General features: G+C 37.0%; 1 protein-coding gene across 11 annotated transcripts in view; it reads right to left on the reverse strand.

The window, feature by feature from the left end:
- Window positions 1-3,925: 3,925 nt before the first annotated feature.
- Window positions 3,926-16,927, reverse strand: part of RAPGEF6 (Rap guanine nucleotide exchange factor 6) — a 220,270-nt gene continuing 207,268 nt past the window's right edge. For 8 of the 11 annotated variants that reach the window (XM_033853132.2, XM_033853129.2, XM_033853131.2 and 5 more), the window contains 4 exons: window positions 12,489-12,717; window positions 10,400-10,902; window positions 7,993-8,307; window positions 3,926-7,369 (listed from right to left, as the gene is read on the reverse strand). In XM_033853132.2, the coding sequence (XP_033709023.1) occupies window positions 7,344-7,369; window positions 7,993-8,307; window positions 10,400-10,902; window positions 12,489-12,717 (1,073 nt within the window). In that variant the 3' untranslated portion in view covers window positions 3,926-7,343. The other 3 variants (XM_033853135.2, XM_033853137.2, XM_019924368.3) reach the window with 3 other exon arrangements.

Below are 16,927 nucleotides of genomic sequence, written 5' to 3' on the forward strand. Positions count from 1 at the left end.
ACTCCAAAAAAGATTTAAAAAAAAAAAAAAAAAAAAGACAAAGATCCCAGGCATTCACACTGTAGTGTGGCACCATCTGGCAGTTCCAGTTCCAATTTAGCCCTGTTCTTGTTTCTTCCAAAAGATAGTTTTTGACCCTTGATCATCTGCCACCACACTCCAAATAGAAGGCAGCACAGCTAACACATCCCTCATCATCAAATCTAAACTTATGTAGAGGTTTTTAATAATGAGATTAGGCACCTTTTCATGTTTATTGGACAGTTTCCCCTCTTTTATGAAGTGCTTCTTTAATTCTTTTACCCATTTTTCTATTGGGTGCTCTTTTTCCTTTTTTATTTTTTTAATTTATTTAATTTATTTATTTTTGGGCGCATTGGGTCTTTGTTGCTGCATGCGGGCTTTCTCTAGTTGCAGCGAGTGGGGGGCTATGCTTCGTGGCAATGAACAGGCTTCTCACTGCAGTGGCTTCTCTTGTTGCAGAGCATGGTCTCTAGGCGTGCAGGCTTCAGTAGTTGTAGCACGGGGACTCAGTAGTTGTGGTTTGCGGGCTCTAGAGCACAGGTTCAGTAGTTGTGGCGCACGGGCTTAATCGCTCCTCGGCATTTGGGATCTTCCCAGACCGGGGCTCGAACCCATGTCCCCTCCATTGGCAGGCGGATTCTTAACCACTGCGCCACCAGGGAAGCCCTAGGTGCTCTTTTTCTTTTGATGGAAAGAAGTACTTTGTATATTCTGAATACCTGTGCTTTGAAGGCTATATAAATTACAATATATTTTACAACTCTATGGGCTTGTGTTCTTTTAAACTGTATTTTTTGGATGAACATGTTTTTAATTTTAAGACAGTTGAATATACCAATCATTTCCTTTATTTTTAGTGTTTTCTTATGAGGATCTTACTTAACAAATCCCTACTACTGCTGAGATTTTGTTACATAGTATTAGTGTTATTACTTCTATAAAGTTTTGGTATAACACAGATAAGGCCATCCAGGACAAGTTTTCTTTATGGAAAGGTTTTTAAATGACAGACTCAACTTCTTTAACAGTTATAAAACAACTAAATTTTCCTTCTTATTACAGTTTTGGTAAGTTTTGTTTTTCTATGTTTATTTCATCCACACTTTAATTATTCAAAGTGTCTTTCTCTTTAATGACTATAATAATAATGACTGTTTTATGTTTCTAACATTGGTTAGTTTTGCCATTTTTCCTTTTCCTTGATCATCCTCACCAAGAGTTTAGCATTAGTCTTTTAAAAGAATATATACTGCTTTGCTAATTCTTTTTTTTACGTGTTACATATTTCTGCTATTATTTTCTTCCATCTATTTGAATTTAATTTGCTATTATTCTGGTTTCTCAAGAAGCATGTTTAGCTAATTCATTTTTAGCCTTTCTACTTTTCTAATATATGCACTTAAGGCTATATAATTCCTTTTAATCAAATCCAAAAGGTTTTGATATTCCTATTTTCATTCAGTTCAAAATAATCTCTACCTTCCAACAGGTTACTGGGAGGTACATTCTTTAACTTCCAAATTTTGTAATTTTTGTTACTAATTTCTCATTTAATTCTGTTGCAGACAGCCTTCTCTATATGAGTCCAACCCTTTGAAATTTGTTAATAGTTTCTTTATGGCCCAATATATAGTTAACTTTGATAAATGCTCCATGATCACCTAGAAGTAATGTGTATCTTGCAGTTGTTGTTAATTCAGTGTTTTATACATGTTCATTAGATTAAGTGTGTTGGTTGTGTTGTTCCAATCTTCTATATCCTTACTGATTTGGGGGTGGGGCAGGGAGAATGTGGGTGTATGCTCTCATTTACTGAGAGAGTTGTATTAAAATTTTATATGTGGATTTCTGCTTCTGGTCAAGATGGAGAAGCTACCATTTTACCCTCCTGTCTGAAACAACTGAAAAACTAGACAAAATGTATAAAACAAGGCCACTTAATACCCTGGACACCAGGCACTGAAGGACAGTAATCCTTGAGAGCATAAGAAACAAAAGGGTGAGCCCTACACCATGGCCCCAGCTCACTGCCTGGAGAAAATTTCCAGGAGAATATAGAAAATTCAGAAGATTCTAAAACCTGTTGGGATTAATAAATGAATTGAGCAAGGTTGTTATATACAAGTCATTATAAAACAATTGTATTTCAATACTCTAGCAACAAATAAAAAACAAAAGACCTAAAAAGACACTTCATAAAAGACAGTATCCAAATGGCCAGTAAGCATTTGAAAAGATGCTTAGCATTATTAGTAATTATAGAAATTAAAATTAAAACCACATAAAGATACCAGTACATACTCACCAGAATGCCTGGAATGAGAAAAATGAAAAATATCGTGTGTGGCAAGGATGATAGCAATGTCCCTTCTGTGAACACTTGGAAAAACAATAGGCTGACCAGGCTGCTGCAGAGGAGGCCTCTGGGCCTCTCTCATCTTGGTTTAACAAATTCTTCTTGAAGGTAGTGAGACAGGGCTCACAGTTCCTGTGGTGTACTTATGGACCACTATATCCTTTAATTGCAGGTTCTGGGTCCTCAAAGTCAGACAAAAACAGTAGCATGTATTAAGTTTCCTACGGCTGCTATTAATACATTACCAAAAATGGGTTGGTTGAAACAACAGGTGAGAAGACCAAAATCAAGATGTTGGCAGGGTGGCACTTCCTCTGGAGGCTCTAAGGAAGGAGCTCTTCCTTGTATCTTCTAGTTCCTGGTGGCTGTTAGTATTCTGCTGCCCACAGCTACAACTCTCTGCCGGCTTCACGGTGCCTTCTCCTCTGTTATCGTCCTTTGCGTCTCTAAGGACACTTGTGATAGCATTTAGGGCCCACCCAGAGAATCCAAAGTAATTGCCTCATCTCAGAATGCTTAACTTTAATTAAATCTGCAAAGACCCTTTTCAGTAACCTTTAAAGTTCCAGGGATTAGAGCTTGATATTTTTAAGTAGTTATTATTCAACCTACTACACTTGTGTTTAGTATGTTTGAAATAAAGGAATAAACTAGTAACTGTGGAGAGATCAGGGGAAGGAGTGGCCCTGAGGAAACCTTGGTGTGTGTGTGCTGGGAGGGGGTAAACTGGGAGGAGGTAGAAGCCTTACCTAGCAGGGGAGTAATATTCTCTGGGTACAGAGGAGCGACTGGGAAACTTTACGAAGGAGTACTAAAGAAGAATTTCCCCTTTCTTTGCCAGGGTCCTAGGATCTGATCCCAATAAATAAATTACTGCACTTACATGTAAATGCACTTCCTGAAGGAGTGGGCAATAGGCATGCTGTGGTAGACCGAGCTAGCTGCCCATTCAATATCCATTCTTTCCTTCTTCACTGAAAAGAATACCACTTTTATTTGGAGCCATCCACTGCTCAGCTAAAAAAGTTCATTTCCCAGGTTTCCTTGCAGCCACTGGTCATGTGACAGTTTTGACCAGTGGGAGGTAAGCAGAATTATGCAAGTGGAGTTCTAGAAAAGCTGTTGTTTTGCTAATAAAAGGGCTACACATTTGCACCTTTCCTGCAAACCCTCCCTTCTTGAAGCACTGCAGTGATGCCCTCAGGTGTAAACGTCAGAATCCATGAGACCGCAACAGAACTGTAGAATCCCCGTACCAGCCCTAAACAGTCTGCCAGTAGACTTTTCTGTTATAAAAGAAAAACAATCCAATAGGGTTTAAGCCACTGTTAAACTTGGTTTGTAGTCGAATACACTTTTAAAAAACTAAACAAAACAATAGCTAGGTGTTTCACAGATACCATAATGTCAACCATAATTGGACAATTCCAATTTCTCTGGAGACTTAAAACAAAAAATGCCTTCACACCAATGCAGGTCCCAGACTGGTCCTCTTGAATGACTGGGTATATAACCTGCTCCCATACATTAGCCATAAAGTGCAGAGAAGGTTAATTAGATTCTTTATTGATTCCACCAATGTATTAGTAGATATGGTAATAGTAAATGGTACTTTTACATTCTCTTAACCAAAAATATAACAAATATTTACACTCAATAAAAATACAAAAAGCATACAGAGGCACTGTCTTTCTAAAAGACATAAGTTTAAGAGGTATCAAAAAATAGGAGACAAACATTGCTTGTTACAGGACACTTTACAATCACTGAATTGTGCAGTATAATTGCTATTTGATTATTATGACTGTGCAGTTTTGTTTTTGTCCTTTGCTGATCAGCTCACGTTTCAATTTTAAAAGGTTAAGTACAACTGTATTCTGTGTATCAAAAGTAAAGAAGCCTTAAAAAAGCACAACAGAAATTAAAGATGAACTGGGGTTCAAGTTTAAATTTGAAAATGTACTGTGACACTGTTTTGAAGATTTATCCCTTTGCTATATCACATTTACGGTAATACTAAAGGGATACATCTACTTTAATATCACATTTTTTAGAAACGTATGTATCAAAATAATAATCAGAGTCTTAAATATACAAGGAAACTCTTTCTCCCCTTCTTTTTAAAGGGGAGAAAACACTTTATAAAAATTAGAATTGTTCTTGGTTATCTCCATGATTACTGTCACATTTCAAGCCTCGGAGAGATTCTCAAGGTGGTTATGCAGATGATGACAATGTGACATCACCCTCATGAAAAACCATTTAAAGGCTTTTTCTCCCCAAATATCATACTGCAAGTAACCATTTGGAGAAAGTAAGACTCTATTAAATTACAATAAACCTTTATGGAAGTATATACTGGATTTACTAATTCTCCAAATCTTTCATTATGCAGAGATTTTTTTGTTGAAACTTATTATTTGGCAAAAGTTTGCAGTGAGGATTTACTGCTTCAATAGCCCTGGCAGATTCAGAGTTGTGGTACAATGAGGGCATAGATCTCTTCAGTATACTTATAAATTTATAAAATAAAAACAAACGGGCATTTTGAATTGGAGCAAGTATAGGTTAAGGCTTCTCTTGTTCTAGTCAAGTGACAAACTAAGAGAAGGCAGGAATGTACCGTAAATTAGAATATAAAGATCAAAACGCCACGATTTTTTAAGGGATAAATACATATCAAACTAGAAAGCATTTGGCTTTAGTTCTTGATCAATGTGATCAGCTGATCCAAACACTCACATTTCAAGCTACAGGAAACAAAGGCAGCTACAGGATGCAAGTCCAAAACCACAAGCCTCTGACTCTCTGTGCAAGATATTATCCACAACATTGAGGACAACGATGGAGAAGGCTCCCATCTGGTTTGAAAGACCTGCTAAAAAAACAGATACTGTGCAAACAGCACATTTTTCCGGGGAGTGGATATAAAATGGTGAGAATAAATACCCAAACTGGATAAAAAGATGGTTGTAGCAAAAATATCTTTCACTTTGTTTTGCTCTGGACATGAAAATAATATTGTCTAAATCAGTGAAAGAAAAATTTATGATCACAGGACCACTGTTTATAGATCAAACCTTTACAGTGTGACTTTCAAACCAGGATTTTTGATCCAGGTTACTTTCCGTTTCAATGGGCCAAGAAAGCTATGGAGCCAACTAGCCTCATTCTAACATACCTGGGGTTAATTTCTAAGGCTTAAGTTTCGTATTTACAGTTTTTTGCCCATGGGAATTTTTCAGACATGCTATTTTTCCTAAAATGAAGAAATTATCATTTTGATAGAAAAGATGGACTACTGCCATTTACCAGTTGGCACTGATTTATGATTTTAAAATGAAGGAAATAGGAGGATGATAGAGAGAAGGAAGAGAGAGCTAGGAAAAAATGAGAACTTTTCAAAAGGAAGTAATAAGCCAACTAAATCCTATAAATTCACATATGGATAACCATTCAGAAGTAAACCTATTTTTGGCTCCAAGTTGATTTGGGTAGTACACATTAATGGCTTTGGCTTTTTTTTTTTTTTTGGTAGTCACAGAAGTTTATTAACCTTTCACTTGCCTTTACACTAAAAAACAAATGAAAAAATTTAAACTTAAGATGTAGAAAACATCATACGTAATCTTTTTTAAATGCGGAAAGTCTACCTCATCCAGTAAATAGTCAATGAAATTTTAATTAAATACTTAAGAGTGCCACGCCCAACAGGCTGTTAAATATATATGTCTCCTTCCTCTCAAGGCCTAAAGTGAAAACCAAGAAATAATCACTTCCATAATTCTAGCTCCTCTTTCCCCCACAAAATTTTCAACCAATTATAGACCTTGGTGTGCTAATGAGCTTTACCTGCAGGCAACTGGGAGCTGCAGGGTTTATGAAGATTAAAAACAGCCTTGTGCTGTAAGATGGGGGTTGGGTGGTGGGTGCTGCAGAACACCGCATAAAGCTAAATTGATCTTCGTGACTATACCGCCAAAGATAACATGTCCTTTAAAAAAACTCCATATTTGAGTTGTGAAAAATTTTAGGTATGGGTTTCTACAGAGTAGAACTGTCTAGAACTCATTCTCTATTTACTGGATTTATACTTATAGCTACAGTTAGACAGAGAATGACTTTCACTTAAGTTGGTATACATGTTATGTAAGATAAACATTTCATTCTTTGGAAATTAGGGTTGCTACACACCCCATCATACCCCTTCCTTTTCCCAAGAGACTGCTAGGACCCTGTGGTAGCTTCATTTGGCTTTCCAAATCCTGACCAGCAGATGGCAGTATTCTCCTTCCTAACACCTCAACAGCAAAGGGATTCCTGTTCCACTCAAACTGAGACCCCACGTTTCGTTGGTGCTATAGATGGTTACATCTCTGTATAGATCAAACATATCATCCTGTAAAGATGGCTTCAGTTTGGTCAGATCAGAGACAGTTTTATGGCCTCAAACATGAACATCAATTAACAAGAGCTCCCAAATACAAACAAAACCACAAAACTTCAAATAATAAGTTACTTTTCAAATACATAAAAATATCCTTGGTATTGGCAGACATTCTGAATTTGTCTGTTAACCCAAGCTATGGCTTGAAAATACTACCACTACTACTATCTTAAAAATAACATGTTAAAGGAAAATCTATAGTGATATATATGGGGAGGACTCGAGTTTGAATTTGTTCTAGTAACTGTGGTCCCAAGGCAGGTCTGGTGTGCAAAGCGAAGACTGGTATCCAGGCACAACATCCATAGCTGAGGAAACTATGCATCTGCAGGGATTAAATGAAAGGAAGCATGATTCAGGGCTATCTCATTGCTCAGAGTACAGGGATTAAAACCTCTGGGTTAGCAGCAGGAGCAGCGAGCTATTTGTTGGCAACGGCCTGCAGAATTGTGAGTTGGTTCTGCCCACTCCTTCCTCCGTGACTTTCAGTAGACTTCAATCAGGTCAATCCAAAGGCTACACTGCTGAAACCTGTTCATTTTCTGAAAATAAAAGAAACACAGTTAAGTGGTAGGTCAGCATATTAATGAAGATCAACTAACAATCTAGTTATCTGTTTAAAAAATTAGTCAATTTCAACAAAGAAATCCTCTCAAATATCCCATCAAAGGCCAGATTTTATTGTAATGACATTTTTGACTTCTGATCACAATGAAGGCTGACAATCAACTGGAATTCAGAACTGCTTTTTAACCACTTTATTACTAGATTGTTTAGAAAGATAAAATTCATTTATTGCCAAAATTGCAAAGTTGGTCAAGAGTTCTGCTAATAAGAGGAACTCTATCAAACAGCATGATTTCAGATAATTGGACATTTTGATACTTGGAGTTTCAAGTGTCCGTGCATTAGTGTAAAACACAACTCTACCAATGTCAAGTGCCTCCTCTTAAAATTATCCTTCTACGCTGAGCTGCTATTAAATACAATCAGGTTGCCCTCTCCATTTACAAAAAACACATCATCGTATTTAGTCATTTCTTTTTTAACAGATTTCTAAAGCAGTTAAAGAAAACAGTTCTGATTATGTGAAATACCAGAGCAAAGACCATTCAATGTGTTTAGCAATTCATTTAAGAGCCATTAAGGTAGTTTGTCAACATACCATCTGCTTCGCTATCTGCGTCAGTCACATCTGCTAGTTTAGGATGGGATGGCTGCAAATTATGCCTCTGAGGCTGAGTTACGATCTTCGATGGAACACAGGCCACAGGGTTGCTACTGAGAGAAGCTGGTGGCAGTCTAGAGAGGCTGTTATGCATCATCTTTGACCTCTGCACTGCCACACTATAATCTGGAGGTTTTAGGTGTAGGTGGGGTCCTTCCTTTAGGTCTGCTAAAGAAATCCCCATGTATCCTGGAGGAGTGGGAGGTGGCTCCCTATACCTATCCTCCTTCTTGGGTGAGGTGACACAGTACACTGGCATGAAAAATAAGCAATGGAAATGTTAATGAAAAATATAAGAAATGAAAAAAAAACATACTGAAACTTATTACAATGACAAAATAGAACTTAAAAAGGGACACAGTGAATATATCTGAACACAATGGCAGCAGGTTAAAAACACTTTTAATAAGCTTAATAAACTTGATATTTAAACTTGTTTTTAAAATACATAAATTACATTGGGTTTTACAAACATTAAATAGAATGAGACAGTTGAAGGAGATGACATTGATGACAAGCTTCCTCCTTTCACAGGTCAGACCACAAATCACAGAAGTGTGTGACAAATTCCTCAAGGAATACCAGTCCCAAAGGTGAACGAGTCAGAGACATTTAAGAATTCACCCTGAACATCTATACTCTATTAAATGGGGGGATTTTCATAGAAATGACATTTAGGCCCTCTACTTAAGGGCTATTTCACGTCAGTGCTGGCATATAAACAACTTTAAAGAGGAACTAATTCCTTCAAGGACCTTATTCCTAACCTCTGCTCTGTGATTAAGTGAGAAGAAAAGCCATAATTTTAGGAAATCCATCTTAAATTAAGTTTCTCTGATTTTCAGTGGACATTAAAAATAATGGTGACTTAAAATCTTTTGCCCTAAGTTTGTACACCCTGGGTCTAAGGCAAAGCTTCAAAAAACATCAGAAATAAGTTAAAAAGGAAGTTCCATGAAATTAAGACCAATCCACAAGACTCACAGGACAAATGGCTCTGAGTATCTCGATCATGTAAGCAACTTTTAAAATACAAACACTATCTATATACAAGAAGAATAAATTTAAAAGGATCATTAAATTCTCCCCTTAGAGAATCAAGTTTGCCCATATTGAAATTTCTACAACTCTACCAGTAAAATCTGCATGTAGTATCAAGGTCAGAAAGGATTTCCATTCCCATCTGAGGAGAATGGAGTGGGGAGGGGGTGGAGAGGTTGTGAAAAGAAGACAAGAATGAAGAATGTTAAGTGATTTGCCCAGAGTCATCTAGAAATGAACAAAAAAAATTTTTTTTAATCTATTTTCCCAAATGGATAAGAAGGGAAAGATTTTACACCCTTGCACACACGTGCTTGTATATCCATATAACAGTTACCTAAAAGGCTTTAATAAAAAATCCTTGGAAAAAAATGAACTAAAAAATTCAACCTGTAATGAAATTTGACAAGTAAAAAATATGCTAAAAAAAGCACGTGTCTTTCATATATTTAGTAGTTTAAATTGACATCACGAATATAGTATAAAGAGTTGATTATCATAATATTGACTCAAAGTACAGTCACTCCACATGAAAAAAAAACCACAGGTGCTATTATATCTAAGTACTTATATAAACTCAAGAATAAGGAAAAAAAAAATGTATTTGACGGCCAAATACTAAAAGAATACACCAAGAAAGCTGTGCATGGTTAGAACGGAATCCACGAACAGAAGCTGGCACACCCATGATATGTGCTAGGAGGGTATAATGAAAAATGTTTGGGTCTTTTTTTTTTTTTTTTTTTGGCTGCATCACATAGCATGTGGGATCTTAGTTCCCTGACCAGGGATCAAACCCATGCCCCCCCCTGCAGTGGAAGCACAGAGTCTTAACCACTGGACTGCCAGGGAAGTCCCTGTTTTGGACTTCTTTATCACACTTTTTCCACCACTTGTACTACCTAAAAGTAGTATCAGATTCAAAGTTCCTACCATGTATGCAAAAAGCAACTAGGGTCCAAACAATTTATGAGGTGGCAAAGAGAATAATCCCTTTATTACTACTGCACAGTAATGCAATAATATTTTCTTAATAAAACCAAAAAGATCTCAAAAGCAAAACAAGACATATAAACCTGTCCCCCTTATTAAATTCCTGCATGTCAGCTTTTTCATTTTAAATGGCTTGAATATCTGCCCCAAAGCTCTTGAGAAATCATGAACTTTTTGAAAATAATTTGCATGTGGAGGGAGGAAAGAGAGATTAGAGAAGGGAATTTTCCAAGAATAAAATTCTGGGCCAAGGTCACTTTACCACTTAAATTCTAAATGCCACAGATATGACAAAGAACACACAACTTACCAATCAAGCCCTTTTCTGTACTCGAAGTAACAGTTTTATAAACGGGGTCGATGCCGTCCTTGTGGTCCAAGCCTTCAGATGACTCAGCTGGGGTGCTCTCCAACACTCTCCGTTTAACTGTCCCATAGTTTGGTTCGTATGTATCAGACAGAGAACTAGAGGAAGCCCAACTCTGCCTCAACTGATTAGTCTCTAGGCTTCCTTTACACTGACCACAAGTTCGAGAGCAGCCTTTAGGACAGGTACAGGGCTCACAGTCAGTGGGTTCAACTTCAGCTATGGGACCATCCAAATGGGTATGTCGATAAGAGTTCAAAAAATCCCAGCCTTTTGGGTTTGGGAGGCTTTGGAAGTTGTCATGGGAGCTGCTTGAACAGGAAGTCCAACTTCCACGACCACTATCAGCTGCTTCTATAATAATATGCTCGTGAGAAATCTCATCATTGCTCACAGAAGATGAGACAGCTAAATTCTTGATTAGTGATGGCTTTGAGAGTGTCCACCTAAAATTGGAGATACACAATTAAAAGTAATTTACTGGCTTAATGGAAACAATTTCTTCAGTCCATTGCAAGTATTACTGCCTACAAGAGACTATAGAACATGCATCACAAGTGTTTAATGCCAACATAACCTTCTGGAAAAAAATGACACTGTAATCAATCATCACTAAACTTGTACTGGCATTAACGTTAATACTTAGCTCGAAACATACACTGAAGAAACTCAAATACTTAAAAGGCTTCCTCAGAATTTTTCTTGAATTATTATGAAGGATGAGGTTTGAAATGAATAAAATTAAGTATACATTTTCATTCTTGGTCAACATAATGCAACACTAGATTCTCTCCATGCACACAGAATTAAGAATCCTCAATTACAGAAACCATGTTTTATTTTTCAGTGTCTCTGAGGTACCAAGGAAACAGCAACTTCCCCAATTATCTACTACTAAATGAATTCTATCATTTATAGCAAGGGTTCTCAAACTTAGTTTCATGGACCAAATCAAGCGAACAGCCTGTTTTTTTATGGTCTTGAGCAAAGCATGGTTTTTACGTTTTAAAGGGTTTAAACAAAATGGAACAAAATACTCCAAAGATTTTGAGACAGAGACCATATACAGCCTGCAAAGCCTAAAATATGTACTCCTTTAAATGGGCCTTTACCTGCCCACCCCCCAAAAGGTTTGTGACTCCCTGATTTATAGTACAGAGCATACAGAGCAGGGATCAGCAAACTAGAGCCCAAGGGCAAATCCAGCCCTCTACCTGTTTTTGTAAATAAAGTTTTATTGGGACACAGCATGCCCATTTGTTTACAAATTGTCTAAGGCTGTTTTGATGCAACAATAGCAGGGTTGAGCAATTGCAACAGAGAGCTTACAGCCAGCTATGCCTACAATATTTACTATCTAACTTTTACAGAAAAAGTTTGTTGACTCCTGGTCTAGAGAACCATAGTTTAGAAACCCTTACAAGTATGGTGATAATACTTCACTATATCTTAAATTTTTCATATTAAAGTGTACCAGATTTAACAGTATCAGTTTAGAATCAACTTTCTCAGTGCTTTCTGAAGATTTCCATTTTGTCTGATTCTAAATAGAAATTTAGAGTTAACTTTTTTTTTAATTGATTTTTTGCTAGCTGATAATTCTTATTCTCCAAATCATACTTTGAGAGAGTAAGGATCAAGGACTAGTCCTACTCTCCCAATCTGTCTACAACGTGTATAGCACTGAGGGTACTTCCCATTACACACTCTTTTTGAGCAATCTCTAACCTTATAGCTAGAATGCAAGAATTACTTCCCACCTACCAATAGCATCTTCACTTTGAGTTCTTATTGATCGAAAAGATACATGATGTAAGTTACTTGAATCCAGTAACACTTAAAAAATGAGCACCCATATATCTTTCAAAATAGCACTTATTTGCACATTCAGTATAGAGAATACATGCTTCGTTCTCCTGTTCTTTCAACTACTCCTTTGGTGGGGGTGGTTTTACGTTCAAATTAGGGAGCACTGCTTGCAGTGGCCACTCGGCTTGGGTTTTGTGATGTGAACACAGGCAAGGATGTTTACCCAGGGCCAGGCTGACTATGGTCTCCTATCCCTGAGGAGTGCTCTGTCTTTTCAAATGCTCCAGTGGATTCAGGGACTGCCACAGCCTGGGAGGAACACCGTTCATCCTGTAGAGCTGCAGACATGGAGTCAACAGAGCAATTGCTCACAATGCTGGACCGTGAAGAAATCTCACTATGGCTGGAGTCAGACAAGTTGTCAGATTTAGCTGATGGTATAAGTGTATAACCTGAATGAGAGAAGACAACTGATCAAACTACAAAACAAAGGAACGGGAGTGGGGAGGGTCAGGGAGAGGACAAAGAAAAATATAAAAAGAACAAAACATAAAGTGAGTATCAATGTCAATTTCCATCTATGTAGATGTAATGGTGCCGATTTTCTGTACATGTTCCTTTACATATCCATTCACCTACCTACCCACACGGCACCAATCTAATTCCAAATTCAAGAAATAGAAAGACAAAACCCAGTATTACTGAGAAAACTAGTTCAAAGGTAAATCTGCCCCAGGCTCTCACATAGCTACAAGCATTTAATAAAACAAGAGGCATTAAATATATTACAAAACATTAAACTTGAACTTCTCAACTTCTTTTTAACCCTATGTCCCCTCCCCTTTGATTAATATAAATATTTCAAGGCCTGACCTGAGTGTCCAAAACACCACCTCGAGGCAGGGGTATGTAAGGGGAGTCAGGACTCAAGGGAAAGAATTTTATTTTTGTTTTTTCAAACTGCAAATACCCTAGATATTTTGCTTCTGTCACCTAAGAAGTCTTGCCTCAAGTTAAAAGCCATTGTTTTAGTATTTTTAAATAAATTGTTTTAGATTTGAACTTACTCTTATACCTAGTTTCCTTTTTCTTCACCAATTTAGCAGAACATTACATTAAACAGCTGAACTGACAGATTTACAAGAATGTAACATGAAAAAACCCAGCATCTACCTGTTTTAAATTGCTCTATGACTTACTGCACAGCAGATATAGCTAGAGAGATTTTCTTTAGCATTCTCTGGAATGAAGGGGTGGAGATGGAGTAAGGTGGAAGGTTCCAAAAACAAATCTGCAGCATGATAGTTAATGTACACAATCGTCTGTTTGGGTAACTGTTAGAAAAGTAACCAAACTTCTTTTGTTGAGAAATAAAGAAAATGCTGTAGTAATCCCAGCAAGGAGTAGGTCTCAAAGAAGTAAACAATTATCTTCTTGTTCACTGAGAGAAGAATGAGGTTGATTAGGTGCATGACCTTTGGGTCCATTCCTAGAAATCTCAAGAAGAACTATAGGCTTTAGACTCACATATAGCTCAAGTTATTACAAAAAAACTGTTGAATAATAACTTTATTAATTAGTGTCATTAACTATTTCAAAAACAAAAATTAAGACCCAGAAAATGTGTGATCTGCATTTGGCTTTTGTGCCAGGCACAGGACAAGCCAAGGAAAGTCAGTCTCTTGACTCCTACCCCAGTTCTCTGATCTTGGGATCACTGCTATTTCTCAGTGCCCTTCATGAAGTGATCGGTCAATTTTCAAGACGACCAAGAAAATGGATGTGGTAAATAAACTAAAAAAAATTCAAAAATTCCTCCTCAAAAGAAAAAGTCATTGTTCTTTTATCCTGGGGGATAGACTTGCTTTACTGTTTTAAAAATAATTTCATTCTTACGTCTGTTAGATCAGTACTTGTCAAATATAATTAACTCTAAGAATTACCTGGAAGGCTTATTAAAATACACATTCTTGGGCCTATTTCTAGCAATTCAAACTTACAAGGTCTGCAGTGGGACACAGTAAGTTTTTAACAAGTTTCCCAGATGTTTTTGAACCTGCTATGTTAGACTATCTCCTCCCTCCTCTGATCAGAGTATATATGAAAAGTGAATGATATAAAAAAGTTTATGTGGACAAGATACAGTTTCTTGCCTTCCAAACATTTCACTTTAGCTTGTAAAGTAGTTGCAATAATAAGATAGCAACATAATTATCTAAGGCAAAGGTTCTGATCAGATTGTTACTGGGGGATTTAATGTAAAAGTAAACACTGGTTCCTAAAAAGCCTCCTCTACTTATTGCACTCACAGACCCAACTGCTACCAGCAGGAAATAAAGCCAACTACAGAAAACAAGAGTAATTAAGTTTACTAACATTAGCAAAATAACATATGTACAAATAAGGCACTTTAAACGGATATGATTTTGTTGTTGGAGGACCTGTAACACTAATCATAAAATGCTCATAAATAGTATTTTAGTAAGTTGTCTGTCTGAGCCTTATTTGACAAATGACTTAATTTAAGCTACATTTACATTAATAAATGAAAACAAATTTCACACTAAAATAAAGTAAGGAACTTCATCAGAGTGTCTTTCTCCTTTTAGACTTGAATCGCGTATAGAAGCAGTTTAAAGTGTTACTGTTGCCTCGGCTATTTGAATTGAAGATGTCATTCCCTTTCTCATCTTTGATGTTGCTTCCAACATCCTTCACTTTCTCACAGCTTTCTGTAGCTTGATTGAGATCTGCGTCCTCTTTTTTGCTGTTGGCTAGTCTCTCCCTTGAAAGAGTTCTTTCCCTAAATCTTCTAAACGGGGATGTCATTCTTTTTCTGGCTGTGGTCTCACAACTTGTCCTGTCTCTATTCTCCTCAGTGGCCTTCTCGGTCCTGTCTGTTCTTTTGGCTGTGCTCCTGGTAATCTGTTGGATTTTCTTTTGCAAGTAAACCCCACCTATTCCGGGGCAGCTGTGGCCACTGATCTTGGTGCTGGACTCACGGGGAGGGGATGAGGAAGACCCTGAGAGGCGCAGCAGGATGCTGTGATCAGATATGATACTGCCAACTGGAGGGAGAGATGCAAAAACCCTGTCATGGTCAATTAATTCTTTCCAATGAATCACAATTAGCCTGGTTTTATAACATTTCACTATTAAAAAATTCTAACATCTTGACAATATCTGAAAAATTGAAATCTAGCAACATATTTTTTAATGCATGGAGACTCTACTATATAGCATAAACAAGACAGAACACAGGAGGAAGGTTACCTTGATCAGAATAAGCTGGTAATAAAAAATTGCTGAAAGTAACCCAAGCTGGTAAAATCATAAGCCAAAATATGACAAGAGTAGCAAATAACCAGAATTATTTCTCAAAGTAACTGTGTCTAGAATTTTCAGGTAGATTCTACTAAGAAAAAGCTTAGCAAAAATCAGATAGGACATATAAATAGTATATACAATAGATGTATTTATAAAGCACAATTTCTGATTCTATTTTCTCTACAACGCAGAGAAGTTGCCTGCCTGAAGCACTGGGGAAGATAAAGGTTAAGGCCTCTTGATGTCTCACTTTTTCAGTTCTTTCTTGTTTAAATTCTCCTTTTAAAAATCACGAACGTAGGCTTATCTTCTTAACTGTTAGAAAACAAAGAACTATTCCAAAGTATAGCAAGAACTAGAAACAGATTCTAATAACATACTCTTAGTTTAATGACATTTTTGTTCAATCACGGACCACTGGCAAAAACCTGTCTATGGAAATAAACAAGCAGAAATAGTTTTAAAGAAAAGAATTTTGTCAGATTTCTAAGGATTCAAAACATGACTATGACAGGCTCACAAACCTATAAACATCATGGTCAACTGTTGGTCACATACTGAAAAAAAGACTTCTCTATTCTAGTGGTTAAAATGCATTTGTTTGGAATAAAGCAATGGGGAAATTCCTGTTCCTAACACCTCTTCCCACAAGTCACAATGACCCATATAACACCAAATCCAATTCAACTAGTTTCTTGGTTAGAGAACTGTCTATAATGGGACCTCTGGAGGGTGTAAAGATGTTCCTGAAAGAGCATTAAGAGCGTATGGACATTGTTCATCTGGACCATCTGTGTGAATAGGCACTGTTCCCAGCCCCAATCCTTGGGACCTGATAAAGGGTACTCTGGATAGGATACATACATAGTAAAGAGATGAAAGATATCTGTGTGCCTTACCAAATCATATATGAGCTGTATACAACAAGAACGGAAACCTGTGTTTTACAAACAGATCTATTATGTATACTTTTATATGTCCTATTCGATTTTTACTAAGCTTTTCGTAGTAAAACCTGAATGAAAATTCTAGCCAGTCTCAGCTAAGTGAAGAGGGTCAGTAATGGAGTTATACTGCCCTGGAGTGGCAGCAGGGAAGAAGAAGAGAAACTCCGATTTACTAATCACTCACCATGTCTCAAGTGTTACAGATATTATTTCATTTAATCCTTAAATAAGGTCCTAAAATAGGTGGTCCCTAACCCATCTTATAGACAGGAGACCTGACCTTATATAAATCAGTTGCTTGTAATAACACAGCCGTCACCAGGGACAGAGTCAGGATTCAAACTAAGGCCTGGCATCACTGTACCACTCTGCTGTCACATAGTCAGCA

Source organism: Tursiops truncatus, chromosome 3 (genome assembly GCF_011762595.2).
Source record: "Tursiops truncatus isolate mTurTru1 chromosome 3, mTurTru1.mat.Y, whole genome shotgun sequence".
Classification (NCBI taxonomy): domain Eukaryota; kingdom Metazoa; phylum Chordata; class Mammalia; order Artiodactyla; family Delphinidae; genus Tursiops; species Tursiops truncatus.